At 36.7% G+C, this 16,958-nt stretch overlaps 2 protein-coding genes across 2 annotated transcripts; both read left to right on the top strand.

Annotated features, from left to right (window-relative positions):
- Positions 1 to 286: 286 nt before the first annotated feature.
- Positions 287 to 1,246, top strand: TAS2R14 (taste 2 receptor member 14). Its single transcript, XM_045554392.1, has one exon. It carries the CDS (start codon positions 287 to 289, stop codon positions 1,244 to 1,246), a length of 960 nt encoding a protein of 319 aa, XP_045410348.1.
- A 13,942-nt stretch (positions 1,247 to 15,188) lies between these two features.
- On the top strand, positions 15,189 to 16,100 carry LOC123640052 (taste receptor type 2 member 13-like). Its single transcript, XM_045554391.1, has one exon. It carries the CDS (start codon positions 15,189 to 15,191, stop codon positions 16,098 to 16,100), a length of 912 nt encoding a protein of 303 aa, XP_045410347.1.
- The last annotated feature ends 858 nt before the right edge of the window (positions 16,101 to 16,958 follow it).

Raw genomic sequence — 16,958 nt, 5'->3', positions numbered from 1 at the left:
CATCACCCACTACAAGAAACTTCAACCTACTGTATGTAAGGCACACAGTAATTGGATGAAGCTCAGCTGAGCTGTCTGGGGAACTACAAAGATTTTTATGAAGAAAGCTATCAATCCAGTCATTAGCTAGTCTTGATGGTTGCTGATTTAATATTGTGTACACACGTTTTTTAAAGGGAGTTTATTATTGAATTTTCAAGAATCAGATAAACATAATATTTTGAGATAAATGCATTAAGAAATCTTCAGCAGTGACATTAGACATTGGAGCATTCTCTTGCAGACAATGGGCAGGGTCATAAATAACACATTTGCATTCATTTTCATTGTGGAATTCATAATTGGAAATTTGGGAAATGGATTCATAGCACTGGTGAACTGTGTTGACTGGGTGAAAAGAAGAAAGGTCTCTTTGGCTGATCGAATCCTCACTGCTTTGGCAATCTCCAGAACTGCTCTGCTCTGGTTAATATTCTTAAGTTGGTACGTATCTATGTTTAATCCAGCTTTATTTATGTCTGAAAAATTCTCTAGAACACTTACTGTCACCTGGACAGTGGCCAATCATTTTAGCGTCTGGTTTGCTACAAGCCTCAGCATGTTTCATTTTCTCAAGATAGCCAATTTTTCCAACTCGATTTTTCTCTACCTAAAGTGGAGAGTTAAAAAGGTGGTTTCAGTGATACTTCTGGTGACGTTGGTCCTCTTGTTTTTTAATATTGCACTGATAAACATCCATGTTAATACCTGGATTAATGGATTTGAAAGAAACAGGACTTGCATTTCCATTTCAAGTAACTTTGTACAATTTTCCAGTCTTCTTTTATTCACCAACACTACGTTCACTCTCGTACCCTTTACTTTGTCCCTGACAACTTTTATCCTGCTAATCTCTTCCCTGTGGAAACATGTTAAGAAGATGCAGCATGGTGCCAAAGGATCTGCAGATGCCAGCACCACAGTCCACATAAGAGCCATGCAAGCCGTGATCGCCTTCCTCCTACTATATGCCGTTTTCTTTCTGTCTTATTTAATACCAGTTTGGAGCTCTGACTTGGTGGAGAAAAGTCTGATCATCACGTTTTGCCAGCCTTTTGGAATTGCTTATCCTTTAGGCCACTCATGTGTCCTGATTCTGCACAACAGTAAGCTGAGACAGGCCTCTGTTTCGGTGCTGCGGTGGCTGAGGTGCAGGTTCAAAGATGGGGAGCCCTCAGGCCATACACCATTTAGGGAATCCTCTTGAGTATTATAGAGGAAAATCAGTTTATAAGAAATTCTTGTATGTTATACAAATTTATACTTTCCCAATATTCTCCCATTATGTATAAATTATGAGTTTTATAAAAGTATGCTTGAAATAAACACTATCCAAACATATTACAACTTGGAAGAATATATATAAGAATGTATATTAACATACTTATACATAGGAGGATATGAATATGGACCACTTAAATATAGGAAGTCTTTATAGTAACATATCAATCTTGTATCAATCATTAACCTTGTTGAGATTTTTTAAATAAGAATGCAACCAGGTTTTCATAGGGACAGAAATTTAAAGTAACTCGTGAGTGATCAACAAATGCATAATTAGCAGCGATTTGATTATATGCATGTGTTATTAATATTGGTTTTATGGCAGAAATAAAAACTAATAGGTGAAAAATATAAAACAAATTAAAGGTGTGAGATAAAAGGAAGGGAATCATGGTTATGTGCTCTGTGTTTAATATTGTTAAATCTTCTACATAAGAGAATCCTATATATTTTTAGAAGTTATGAATTTACTCCTAGCCTATGTTCACAAAGAAATCCCTTCACATGCAGGCTCTGTGTTTGGAATGGATTGTCTTGTTGTCTTAATGTAGTTCATCTACTCATTTATTCATGGAATGTATCTGTGCTGAATATCTTTTGTATGTGTTTTTTAAAGATATTTTACTAAGAAACATATGCTATAAAATAAAAAGTGGGCCTATGTCATAGGTAGCCACTAAAAGAGGAAGATATAATATGTATGAGGCAAATAAATCTGTAATCTGTATACTTCATAACTTTCTAACACTCACATGTGAGTAACAACATTTTTCACATGAAGAAACTGAGGTTCTGTGTTACCCAGTAGTGAATGGAGACACAAGCTCAGAGCAGAGTAACAGTCCCCAGCAGAGGGAGACTCTCCCCCAAATTCAGATGACGCATCAGCAGGAACAGGCTGCTCATAACCACATCTCAATATGGTGGAAAAAACACATAAAAGAATATATAATTTTGGTGGTTATATTAAATGTTCTTAATTTTTTTCTATAATATTTGGTACCTAATTAATATGTTTCTAATTCAAGTAACTTTGTACAATTTTTCAATCTTCTTTTAGTCACCAACACTACAAACCAAAGTGACAGTTTCTGTTTGTTTATTGAGTTGGAAGCCAGCTTCTTTGCTAAACCATTACACGTGCTTAGTGTTTTCAGCTCACAGTTTGTCTTTTGCAGATAGAAAATTACATTATCTGCATTTATTGATTTATGATGATTATTTTTACTTCTTCCTTTTAATTATTTATAATTTAATTTTTTTGGTGTTGGTTTGTATAATGAACTGACTTGAACATTCAAAATGTTAAGTAATTGTGGTGATAACTGATATCTTTGTACATGGAGTAGTGTTCCAACAATGAACATACTGACTTTGGCTTTGAGATACATACCTTTTAAAATCTTTTTCAAAGAGAATCTTGTCTTATTTTTCTGCATGTGGCACTCTAATAAAATCTGTGCTAAAAAGCATCAAATGTATTTTGTTATTTACTAAGGTGATCTCTGACCAATTAAAATAATGATACTTGTTAACAGTGGCACCTAAAACAAAGGTATATTGTTAGAACAGGTTTCCCTCGGCCCCAGGAACAGAGAGGCAGAGTCACCGAGGCTGCAAAAGGCAAAGGAGTTTACTGGGTAGCTTGAGCTAGGGTCCAAGTCCCAGAGCACCAACGCAGTGGCCTCTCCAACAACCAGGACCCCGCCCTGGGGTAAAAATTAAGCTTTTATACTTTTCAGTAGGTTACATACGCTGGGTACACCATCCCTCCTCCCTCCCTCAGTTCATTTGTTCCTTCAAGACTGACTGACCCTGTTGGCTCCTGATTGGTCAGTTCCATGGTCATGTTAACTCTTGATTGGTCGGCTCCAAGTCTCAGGATCCTCCGGCGGTCATTGGCTCATTTCGGGAAAGGGGAGGGCCCGCACCGGGGAAACTGAAACTTAGGCCTATTCCAGGAAGCCTAGCCGGTCATGGAGTTACCTTTGCTCTTACAATATTTTCCTACTCTATGCATTCTTGATTTAATGAAATACCATATACACATTCACGTTTAGATATATTGAAACAAAATTTCACCGTCAGAGGCAAACTGGAATTTGGAAAGTATCTGCAAAGTAATGAGATAATCTCTAAAGGAGGAGGAAAACCTAATTTGAATAACAAGAGAAACCTTATCAAAAAATTATATGCCAGAAGATAATTGATTCATATTTTCAATGTGCTAAGGAATGTAACTATAATCCTGAATTCTTGGCTAAAATTTGGGATTGAATTAGATAATATTTCTGAATAAAAAAGACTAGGACTATTTACTAAAAATAAAGCTTTTTCAGTTTGGTGGAAAAAGCACATAAAAGAATACATAATTTTGGTGCTTATAGTAAATGTTCTTAATTTTACATCTTGAAGCCCTAATCCCCAGTGTGACTATATCTGGAGATAAGTCCTTTAAGGAGGCATTCAAAGGTTGAATGAGGTCATGACGATGGGCCCGGAATTCAGCGGGACTGGAAGACACCAGGAGTCCGTGGGCACAGAGGAAAGACCAGGTGAGGACACAATGAGAAGGTGGCCTGTCTGTAAGCCAGCAAGAGAGGCCTCATCAGAAACCAACCCTGCAGCCCTTTGTTAACTAAAAAGATAATGAGGGTTATACTTTGGAACAAGGAGAGCATTATTTCCCATAAAAAGGTCTTTTTACAACTGGCAGCAGCCATTCTGGCAAGCCTGAAAACACGCTCTTAGCCACAAGCCAGGTACACATGCTTAAAGGGAGAGAAAAAAGAACAGGATTTTATACTGATCAGGGTGGCTAAATATCCATATTTAACAAGCTACAGGAGGAGCTGTATTTATGAAAAGAGAAATCATGTGCATGTATAATTGTGCTTTATCTCTCCCATCCTGTCATGGCTGGGATCTCAGTTTTAAGGTGTAATGGGATTCCTAGGGCTAAGAGGGGTCCATTCAGTTAGCAGAGGGCTTAGGATTTTATTTTTAGCTCATATCCTTCATCTTGGATTTCCAGCCTCCAGAACCATAAGAAAATAACTTTCTGTTGTTTAAGTCATCCAGTCTGTGGTATTTTGTTATGGTAGCCTGAGTAGATGAATATAAAGACAAAAAATAAATTAAGATGGGAAAATTGCAATGGAAGAAGTGATGTTGAGCAAATAAAATGTTAAATATGCTGAGAAAATAAGTAAGCATTGGCTGCATGTAAGTTGTAATAAAATTGATATTTTATAGTTTAAAGCAAGCTAGTGTTAAAATTCAATATATAAACTGCGTACTCAAAATTACTAAACTTTATTCTACATAAATTATGCAGTTATACTTCAATATAAATGGTTAATAAAACAAAAAAACCTTCATAGCACATATTGGAAGGGATTGATAGTGCAAAGAAATTTTAAAACATGCCAAGAAATTTGCCTGGATTGAAAGAAGACAGTGATTTAATTGAAACATGATTAAAAAAAGAAACATGTTATGTATGTTAACAAATGTGTGTTTTGTAATAAAAAAATAGAAAAAGTAAGTAAACATCTAAATAGATGGCTTGGAAAAAGCAATAGCAACAATTCCATCAATCCAAGACAAAGCAGACAAAGAGAATTAGAAAAGAAAAGAGAAAGCATGATGAAAACCACAAGTAGGACATTAGAGATGAGTTCAGAGTTATCAAATATCACTACATGAATTAAGTTAGTGATTAAAAGGTAGAAACACTCAAATTTTAGATTAGTAAATATATGTTACATGTATTTATAACATATTAATATTAAATTTAATATATTTTATACATTTATAAACTTTATATATTTTAATTTCGTGTATTATATCTTATATACAAGAGTCACACCTAAAAGAAATAAAAAATGGTAGAAAATATGTGGGTAAAGATGTAAGAATACCAATGGTCAAAGGACTGCTAGGGACTTTCCAACATTCATTCTTCCCTTCCTGGTTCATGGCAGACCCCCTATATTATCATGTGCATTTTGGCATCCAAACTTTGGATCCTTTTGTTAGATGAGAGATAGACAAGCTTCCATCTAATTAAATCACTAGTATGTTTTTACTCATTTCTTTAGCTTTGTAATACGAAGCTAAATCTTAAACTAATATATCAACCAAACAAAACCTGATGGAGCAATATTAATATCAAATGAAATGCTTTTTAAGGTGAATTGTATCAGTATTTAAAGAGAGATATTTAAGTTAATAAAACACAATAAATAAGATATAAAAATTATGGCCATGAGTGCTTTTAAAAATATAGTATCAAAATAAATAAATCAAAATTTTAAAAATGGACAAAATGTTGAATCAATCTATAATAAAAATTCAAGTATTTCACAAACTGATAGATCAAGCAAAATTAGTAACTACAAAAAGGATGTGAATAACACAAGTAATAAGTTTAATTTAATAGATAAATGTAGAGTCCTTCACTAACAGAGACTGCACAATCATTTGAGTGAAACCTTTAACTTCTTCAAACCATAGACCATGTACTAAGCCAAAAAATTCTCAATAAATGCCAAAGAATGGCTATTACACAAAATATATTCGCAGATTACCATAATATAATACTTTAATGAAATAAGATTAACAGTAATAATATGCCATAAGTTGGGAAAGTAAATTACTCTCTAATTCAATCATAGCTATAAAATCTTTTAAAAAACCCTACACACATTAGGGTTAATCTCAAATTTAAAACCGAACAACAACTAAAGCACTACCTAAACTGAAGTTTGAAAATTTCAGCCAAAGCTGAAAAATTCATATCTATGAATGTATTTATTTAAAAAAAATTAAAAGATGAATGGGCCAATATTTAACTGAAGAAGATATAAGATTAGTGACAAAGTCATCTTTAAAAAGTAGAATGAAGTTAGAAACAAAATAATATTAATAATAATGTTAGTGTTAACTTAGTTTTATTGTATACAGACAGCTATACATCGGTTTTCTACATATATTATCATGATTAATCTTGAAAACAATCGTACTACATTAAATACTTAAGGAAACTGAAGAATAAAAGAAGCTAAGTACCTTGCACTGAAGAACGGGAATTGTTTAAAAAAAAAAAGAATGTGTGCTCTCTTTGATTCTAACAGATGCTAATTGCTTCTGTAAATATGGCTTGCTGGCTTAAGTGGAGCCGTGACAGGTACCGCAAGTTACTTCCTGATAAAAGGCTAGAGAGTCCAGGGGCCCTCCAACCAATTAACCATATAAGAAGGGCAAGGCATAATCAGAAGCCTGTCCCACAACTTAAAAAAACCCAACCAATCAAAAGCCAGTCCCGCGGCTTGAAAACCAACCAATCAGGAGCCAAGACAATCAGCCACTTTGGAAGGAGCAAATACATTAAGGGAGGGAAGGGGGAATCCATCGCCCCGTGCATGTACTCCACTAAAAAAAAGTATAAAAGACATGTGCCCCTGCTGCGCGGGGTCCCTGCCCATGGAAAGAGACCACTGCGTTGGTGCTCGGGGCTTGGACCCTAGCTCGAGCTAGTCAATAAAACTCCTTTGCCTTTTTGCAGCCTCAGTGACTCTGTCTTTCTGTTCCGGGGGCTGAGGGGAACCGGCTCTAACAGCACAAGATTACACAGATAGAATATGGGAAAATTGAAATGTTAGCACAAGCAATTTGGTTTCCAAGCTTGTATTTTTAACTATTTTATAACTTGCATATAATAAAGAAGAAATTGATGACATAGAAAACTAAAATAAAATACAGATGAGGGTGGACTAAAGGATTCTTTGGAAAAATCAATAAACAGACAAAAGCAGATATATTAATAGACAATGTTAGAAACATAATACTAGTACATAGTAAAAAAAGGTATATAAATACACTTTTTAAAAATTGTCTTTAATTTCTTGGCTTGGTAGCATGGGCACTTTCTGCAATACCAGGCTCTGGACTAAAAAGCTGAGTGTGAAAGAAAAGTATTTAAATCTAAATGAGCCTTCTGAGACTCATTTTTTATTTTGGAACTTACAGGACAATAATTTATGTCTTATGGCTCCTTAGAATTTTCTGTAAACTACATGAAATGTACGGGTGGTGGTGTGTGTGTGTTGGTGTGTGTCTATGAGTTTGTGAGCAATAAAACTAAATATAAGGAGTAGTTATCAGCTCCCAATGTGAGGGAATATTAGTTTTCCTGGGGATTCCTAGGGAGACTGGGAAGCTTTTGATAGTAAAAATTTGAAAAACCTATAGATGAGTTCCTTTAAGCCTTTCTACATGGATCTAATGTTTTTGTTAAAATAAACCCTTAATGGTAATGAGCCATTAAGGTCATCTCCGGATTACTAATCTCCATATACCAATTTAGCCATTTCCTGCACATTCTATGTATTAAGTTTAAAAATTTTAATAGCTAACATCTAAAATTTATGAACCCAAATTATGTAGAGGTTAGACAAGGCAAAAAACTGCAAAATGATGAAAGCGAATACACCTTTATTTGCATGCTAGCAAATGACAGTTCAGCTTTCATGCCAACATCAGCTATGAAAGATTCCAGCCTGTGTGGTAAGGACATGAAGTATATGAGTAGTAGTTATTTTGAGCTGCTTTGGGAATAAGAATGTTTTCCATAAAGACAGCATTGAATGTAGCAAATAGTATACTCTGGTGCTTTCCTCCTTGAGGTTGGAAACAGAATTTAAAAGAAAACAAAAACTTTACTGCACAACCAAACCAGGTGCCAGTAGAACTTAAGGTTAATATATTAAGGGATCACAACCACTAATAATAGGTTTGTCTTTTTTTTGCTTCAAGATGCAATAAGTTTACTACTGAGCAACATGTCCACTGTAGTAGTGCAGAATTTGTTCTTGGACACTTGCCAATGGCTTCATAGCACTGGTGAACTTCGTTACTGGGTCAAGAGACAAAAGAGCTTCTGAGCTAATCAAATTCTCACTGCTCTCGTGGTCTCCAGATTTGGTTTTCTCTGAATAATGTTATTAAATTGGTATTCAACTGTGTTTAATCAGCGTTATATCTTCTAGAAGTAAGAATTATTGCTTATATCACCTGGGCAGTAACCACCTATTTTGGCATCTGACTTGCAACTAGCCTTAGTATACTTTATTTGGTCGAGATTGCCAATTTCTCCAACCTTATTTTTCTTTACCTAAAAAGGAGAGTTAAGAGTGTAGTTTTCGTGATACTGTTGGGGACTTTGGTCTTTTTGGCTTGTCATCTTGTAGTGGTAAACATGGATAAGAGTATGAAGACAGAAGAATATGAAAGAAACGTTGACTTGAAAGATGAAATTGAGGAGCACTGTATACCTTTCCAAAAGGACTATATTTACTCTAGCAAACTTCATACTCCTTTACAATGTCCCTGATAGGTTTCTGCTATTAATCTGTTCCCCAGGCAAACATTTCAAGAAGATGCAGCTTTATGGTTGTGATGTGTGGGCCTGCAGAATTAATCCCACACACACATGGATACCACCACGGCTCACCATTGATGCTCTCTGGAGCAGCAGCACCTGAAGCTGCAGCTGCATCTGGTGCTGCTTCAGCCAGGGCTGCTTCAAGAGGATAAAATGTGGGGAGCAGCGCCTTGAGGTGGTGGAGGGAAGTGGCCTGAGGCCTGTACCTCGAAACCAGTCTATCCTCCTAGGCCTCTGGGCCTGTTGCCAGGGGCAACCTTGAAGAGCTTGGAAAGGTCTTCAGGGCCTTTTCCCCATTGTTCTGACTATTAGCACCAGGCTCCCTTTTATCCTGCTAATCTCTTTATCAAAAGGTCTCTCTGTGCATTCTAGGAGCCTCTCCTGAAAATGTTCTTTCTTTCTATTGTACATAGCCAGATGGTGAATTTTCCAAGTTTTTACACTCTTCTTCCCTTTTAATTATAAATTTGGCTTTTAGGTAATTCGTTTGCTATGATAACTGAGCAAAAGCTGTTAAAAGTAACCAAATCACTTCTTGTGCACTTTGCTGGTTAGAAATTTCTTCCACCAGACACCCCAGGTCATCACTCCTAAGTCTGGCCTTCCACAAAGCCCTCAAGCTTAGACAGGAGGCAGCCAGGTTCTTCCCTTCAGTGTAGCATGGGTGCATTTGCTCCAGTTCCCAGTGAGTTCCTCCTCATTTGCATCTGAAACCTCATCTGAACGGCCTTTACTTTCCATATTTCTATCAGCATTTTGGTCACAACTACTTAACCAACCTCTCAGAAGTTCCAAACTTCCCTCCTCTTTTTGTCTTCTTTTGAGCCCTCACCAGAATCGCCCTAATGCTCCGTCCCCAGCAACACATTCTTCTTCTGACCTGCTTCCCCAAACTCTTCCAACCACTGCCCTTCATGCAGTTCCAAAGCTGCTTCCATGTTTTTATGTATCTTTATAGCAACACCCCATTCCTTAGTCTAAGTTTCCGTCTTAGTCCATTTTGTGTTGCCATAACAGAATACCTGAAGCTGAGTAATTTATAAAGTAAAGAGGTTTATTTAGCTCATGGTTCTGCAGGCTGGGAATTTCAAGAAGCATGGTGCTGGCATCGCTCAGCCTCTGGTGAGGGCTTTTCTGCTGCATCACAACATGGCAGAGGGTTAAAGGGGAAAGAGACACAAAGAGGCAAAACCCGAGAGGTACCTTGTAACAGAGAAAATGGCTAAAAAATGATAAAAAGATTTTCTGTCTCTTTAAAACATTCTAACTCTTTTTGGGAACAAAAACCTACATGCCTGCCTCAGGCCAGTGGTCTGGAGGAGCAGGGGACAGTCCTTTGTTCTTAATATTACAGGAGATGCCTGGCAGAACTGTCCTTGAGGGTGGAGGTCCAGGTGGGCCTCCCAGATGGGTGGAGGTCATGAGATTGTCTTCCTGGGAGATGGGACAGATCAGAATGTAGCCTGAAGCTGAAAACTCTCCCTTAAAAACTTTGTATTTCTGCTTATTAGGAAGACGATGACATTTTTAGACAGGAGTCTCCATCCTCCTCATTTGCCACCAAATTAATAAACTCCTCTTTCCTTCTCATCAAACTGTTTGTCTTTGTTTCTCTGATGCAGCCTCGGGGCAATTGCTGAGCTTTCAGGAACACCTTGGCTTTATAAAAACACACACTTGCAGGAACATTCACACGAGAACTAATTCAGTCTCTCCAGAATGAGAATTCTCTCCCTGCCGCAAGAACAGCACCAAGCCATTCATGAGGGATTTTCTCCCATGACTCAAACATCTCCCAATAGGGCCAACCTCCCAACACCACCACACTGGGGGTCAAATTTCAACATGACTTTTGGTGAGGGCAAACCCAAATCATAGCAGGTTTATTATATGAAATACTGTGAAATACCTCAAACAATATTTTAAAAGAATATTTTTTAAATAAATAAATAATACATAGGTCTATGCCATACTATGTAATTATTAAGAAAGATGTTATAAAGCAGTACTGCTCAGTGGATTTCCTGAGGATCTTTTGTTAACATGATGTTGATAAATGTTGCATAGAAACAGTTCTCATTTTCAAAATAAATTTGGTAAGTACCAGATGAAGCACATTACACAATATTCTGTGCTGAAGAACCTCTCTGAGCACTTAATATGCTAAGATACTTTGTTAAAATCCAAGAGAAGGATGTGCTGTCTGAATTTCTTTGATCATAGAAACTTTTTCCTCTTATAAAACAACTTGAATAGCTAATGTTTATGACTTATTGATATGGAATGATAAGATTTTTATAGCATATTTGTGGGTGTTTGTGTATGTACACTCACATGAACATGCATTTAAGCTTTGTTTAGATGGAATAGAATATATTAAAATGGCCAAAACAATGGAATAAATATTCATGGTATTTACTTTTGTCTTTTAGCCTCTCAGTATGTTTTTTGAGTGTGAATATAGTACCTCTATGAGAATTAAAAATTAATTGCTACAGAAGTATTTATGACTAATGGTATAAGGGGTCTGATTTTGAATCCAAAGTGCTGGTTTTGAGTTCATTCCTGCTAGTAAATGATTTAAAATCTAATAAATGATGATGCTGGTAGTGATGGTGATGCTGATTGCCATCTCTTAATTCAGAAATCTGTCAATTCCATTCTTCAACCTCCTGCTAGTGTCCAAATTGAGGACTGTAATGTGTTCATAAGTTGCATTTAAGGGTGAACCAAACAGCTAAATCAGTGAGAGAAAACTGTCCATATTTGTATCTGAGAACACTAGACTTCATTGTTTGGGTGCTATTTTGAATATGGAAAATTATCACCTGTGGCTCTTATATAAGAAAGAAAATATGTGTTAGTATGGAAATTGCTAGCTAAATCATTTGAATAATGATAGCTATGATTTCATAAAGACCAATATGGCCCTATCCTACAGTAGAACTGATTTCTTAATGGCATTAAAAGAAATAGTAACAGAGAAGTACTGAAACAATAAAAATTATTAACCCCTTATTATATCAATCCCTTAATTAAAAATGAGAAATTATGATAAAATCATGGATTTTTCTGTCTGAAGAGAAGCCTAGTACAGAGGAGGATGTTTTCATGGTAGCTCTAATTGTGGGATTCACCACTGCCTCGGCTGAGGAAAGAACAGGGTATCGACTTCCATCACCTCAGTCATTCTCACCAGCTTATCTCCCAAACGCATTTCTTGATGGTAACACTAATCCATTGCTATGGGAGTTCTTTTAAGATCTTCATAGAAATGGTAAAAGGGCAAATGATAGTTTACTTGGATTTCTGACTGGTGCCTTGATGCATTTGTTAGGTTTCCCACATGCCTCAGGTTTTCTCTTTCTTGATGATGGCTCTTTCCTTCCCACTAACACTTCTCATAGCTAACATAAGGGTTATGTAGTTGGCACTGTTACCTTTCTAGGGTCTTGTAGCAGGGGCAGGTCTCCTTTAGGGCCTGTGAGAGTTGAAGGTGTCCTGAGAGGGAGGAATAAAGTAATTGTTATATAAAAAAAAAAGATGTACCTTTAGAATTAGGGGAAAAAAAGTGTTATCTTCAAGAGATTCTCAGGCCGGGCGCGGTGGCTCACGCCTGTAATCCTAGCCCTCTGGGAGGCCGAGGCGGGTGGATCGCTCGAGGTCAGGAGTTCGAGACCAGCCTGAGCGAGACCCCGTCTCTACTAAAAAAATAGAAATAAACTATCTGGACAACTAAAAATATATATAGAAAAAAAAAAAATTAGCCGGGCATGGTGGCGCATGCCTGTAGTCCCAGCTACTCAGGAGGCTGAGGCAGTAGGATCGCTTAAGCCCAGGAGTTTGAGGTTGCTGTGAGCTAGGCTGACGCCACGGCACTCACTCTAGCCCGGGCAACACAGTGACACTCTGTCTCAAAAAAAAAAAAAAAAAAAAAAAAGAGATTCTCATATCTTCTGTGGTCTCCCTATTATCTTCATAATATACTAAATCATATCTCTAGAATGGGGTTTTAGCTCAACATTTATTAAAAGGTAAGCTGAGGCACACTAAAAATTTATTTTAAAGAGTTTATTTGAGCAAATGGTGATTCATGAATTGGGCAGTTCCAAACAAGAAGTGGTTCAGGAGCTCTACTGAGGGAATTCAAAGGGGAGGCTTTGTAGGAGAGACACAGAAATTTTTCTCCACAATCCAAGGAAAATACTTTACACAGTCACACCTTTTATAGTCTTCTTTTCTTACCTGCTGTCTCCTTTTCCTTTTTAGTCCAGACTTCTGAAAAAGTCTTTCTGTGACTTTTCCCTAGCATCTATCCTCTTTCTCCCACAGAAGTGGGAGAACACTTTTCTTTAGTTTGTCTTTTTAATATTTTCTCTTATGGAAACATACCACCAACATGCAGCTGAAAATCACAACTCTGCTATGCATTCTCTACCTCTCTCTTATGTTTATGTCACAAGTTCTAAAGGACTATGGTATGTTTTTATATGCAAGCACTGCCCTGCAGCCCTCCCAAATTGCTGGGACTACAGGCATGTGACACCACATCTGGCTAATTTTTCCTATTTATAGTCCTCTGGCTAATTTTTTCTGTTTTTAGTAGCGAGAGGGGCCTCTCTCTTGCTCAGGCTGGTCTCGAACTCCTGAGCTCAAATGATTCTCCTGCCTCGGCCTCCCAGAGTGTTAGGATTACAGGTATAAGCCACCAAGCCTAGCCTCTGTTTGCTCTTAAAATGAAAAGGTATATAGGATTTCATCAGGCCTATATCAAGAGAGCAAATGGAAGTCTACATGCCACATATCTAAATATTTAATATTCATAAATGTATAAAGCTAACAAACTTAAAGAAAATATGTTCTATTCTACCTTGACAAATATACCATCATAGCAACAAAATAGAAAATATCTACATAGCTATTTTATAACTGAAATTTGCAAATCATCAAGGATGATGCAGTTATTTTGTGAATATCTGAGTGCTCTGTTGATCACCCAGCAAAGTTTGCATTAGTAATAAAATACAAATATTTATAATTCAAATAAATTATATATTTCTTAAATGAAAATAGCTTTTTTAATCCATCAAAATAGCTATTTATTAGACTATAATCAAAATTTTAAAAGAGTCTTATCTACATTAAGATTGAATTAAACAATCTTTCTTGAGTCTCCACATTTTCAGAATTTTGCTAATTCACTTCCCTTTGTATTGAGAGGGTGAGGTGGGAGGAGGAATGGTGACACTTCACAATGAATACAGGAGTTCCGCCTTATCCACACTTCTGCCTTCTGTGGTTTCAGTTACCTGAGGTCAACCACGGTTTAAAAATAAGTGAGTGTGACACAATAAGACACTGAAAAAGAGAGAGAGGGAGACCACATTCATGTAACTTTTATTACAGTATATTTTATATAAATAATTGTTCGATTTTATTATTAGTTATTATTAATCTTTTACTGTGCCTAATTTATAAATTAAACTTCATCACAGGAATGCATATATAGCAAAAACATAGTGTACACAGAGGTCGGTACTATCTGCAATTTCAGGCACCCACTGGGGCTTTTGGAACACATCCACCATGAATGAGGCGGAGTTACCTCCCGTGGGTAACGGAAGACTACCATTATCCGTTTCTTTGCTTGGCTCACGGTTTTGAAATTTATGACATAATGTAGTACTGCTTTCTTTGGTAGCTGTTGCTGATCTTTTAAAATTGATGTTTTGTTCACTTTTAAGTTTGGAAAAGAAATATGGAGGGGAAAGTGGATAAAGGCTGCAGGCATTTGGTGCCTACGGGGGCTGATGGCAGCTCTACTGCGTGGTGAAGAGGCAGGGAGTGAGAAAGACGAGCTTTGTAGACGAGCTTCTCTTCATTCACAAGGTTGACCAGAAACTGAGGACCCTTTTGAAATGACACAGATCTCTCTTTGAGTGTTTTATAAATCCTCAGTGGCAATGCTTCCTTCAGCTTCGTATTTATGAATCATATTTTTATCATCTTTGTAACTCAGAACTCAAGCTGGTGGAACCAAATTTTTTACAGGGGAGACAAGGCAAAAGTACAAAACAATGAAAGACAATGTATCTTTATTTGCATGGTTGCAAATGTGAGTTCAGCTTTGCTTCATAATCATCTATGGGATATTTCTGCCTGTGGTGAGGACATAAATATCTTAACTAGGGCTCAGCAAAGAAATTAAAGAACAATAAACACTTCACAGGAACAGCTATATGCAGCACATTGATTAACAAACCTTGGACATTTCGGACTTGACATCAGGCCAACGATTAAAGAAGAAGGAGGAGAAGGACGAAGAAGATTGTCACTGTACATTCAAGGATATACCTAGCATTTTAGAACAGCAAATAACCAGCAGTGGTATCAGATTTTGAGCTTTCTCTGCTCTGATATGGAAAGTACCCTGCAGCACATCTTCACTCTCATAATAATCGCAGAGTTCATGCTTGGGAATTTGAGCAATGGATTCATAGTACTGATAAACGGCATTGACTGGGTCAATAAAAGAAAGTTGTCATTAGTTGATAAAATCCTCATCGTCTTGGCAGTCTTCAGAATTGGTCTGATCTGGGGAATATTAGTAAATTGGTTTGCAACTCTGTATTATCCAGCCTTATTTGTGGCTGGAACAGAATTAAGACTGGTTACTTTTACCTGGGTAGCTGCCAATCACTTCAGTCTCTGGCTCGCTACAATCCTCAGCGTCTTTTATTTGCTCAAAATAGCCAGCTTCTCCAGCCCCACTTTTCTCTACCTGCAGTGGAGAGTAAAAAAAGTGATTCTGATGATACTGCTAGGAAGCTTAATTTTCTTGATTTTAAATCTGATACAAATGAACACACATATCAAGGACTGGATAGCAAGATATGAAAGAAACACAACTTGGAATTTCAAAATGAGTGACTTCGCAACATTTTCAGAGCTGGTTATATTCACTATGACTATGTTCACTCTAATACCATTTACTGTGGCCCTGATCGCTTTTGTCCTGTTAATTTTTTCCCTGTGGAAACATCTCCAGAAGATGCAGCTCTCTTTCAAAGGACACAGAGATCTCAGGACCAGGGCCCACACAACTGCCTTGAAAACTGTCATCTTGTTTCTCCTACTCTATGCTACTTTCTTTCTGTCGTTTCTCATATCATGGATTTCTCAGACAAATCAGGTCAAACTGGTGCACACGCTTTGTCAGACTATTAGAGTCATCTATCCTTCAATCCACTCCTTTGTCCTGATTCTGGGAAACTCTAAGTTAAGGCAGGCCTATCTTGGGGTGGCAGCGAAGGTGTGGGCTATAAGATGAAGAACATACAATTCCATAAGTCATTCAGACCATATTGTATAAACATTCTAGATAAAAACAGAAGTCTGTGAGAAGTTTAAGGATATATTTCTCCCCGGGTTCTTCCATTGTGAAGGTCATTGTAAATTTTTCAAATGAATATCTATAATAGCATCCTCCCTAAGAATATTACATATTTATGATGTGTATTTCTATGTTATCAAGCATTTGAAACTTATTTGAGGAAATCATTGATAGATTCTATTGTAATTTAAAAATGTGTGCCACATTTTTAAATTGGTATTTAATTATGAGGTATTAATTATGAAACCCCCAACCTTTGGGCTGACAATGGCCATTCAATTCTAAATCACTCATAGAGTATGGGTGTTTTAGGTACTTCTATTTAATTGGTGAGTTGAGGACAACTAGTTACTTGGAACAAAAATACAGAAAGTTTGGACTTGTGACTATTACTAGTACTGATGGGATGGGAGAACTGAGAAGATTAATAAGTTTAACATGAATAACTGCCACATAAAACAATGACCTTCCTTTCTTAGTAATTATATTGCACACATGTATACATGAATATTTTACTTCATGCTTTTGAAATAAACATTACTGAAGTATAATATACATATAATAAAATGCAACATTTTTAGTGCACATTTCAGTTAGAGTTTTGGCAATGTGTGACTTCTTGTGTGACTACAAGATCAATGGCCTTTGCAGCCCAACCTCTCCCTTCCCCCTAGGCAACTATTTATCTGCTTTTGGTAACTTTTAATATGAGAGAGTTCTTTTGTTTTCAGAATTTCATAAATATGTAGTCGTAGAGTGTGTACTGTTATAGATAGATAAGGCTTCTTTAACTCA

The sequence above is a fragment of the Lemur catta genome, chromosome 6, assembly GCF_020740605.2.
Source record: "Lemur catta isolate mLemCat1 chromosome 6, mLemCat1.pri, whole genome shotgun sequence".
NCBI lineage: Eukaryota > Metazoa > Chordata > Mammalia > Primates > Lemuridae > Lemur > Lemur catta.
This window is presented reverse-complemented; position numbering and strand designations above follow the sequence as displayed.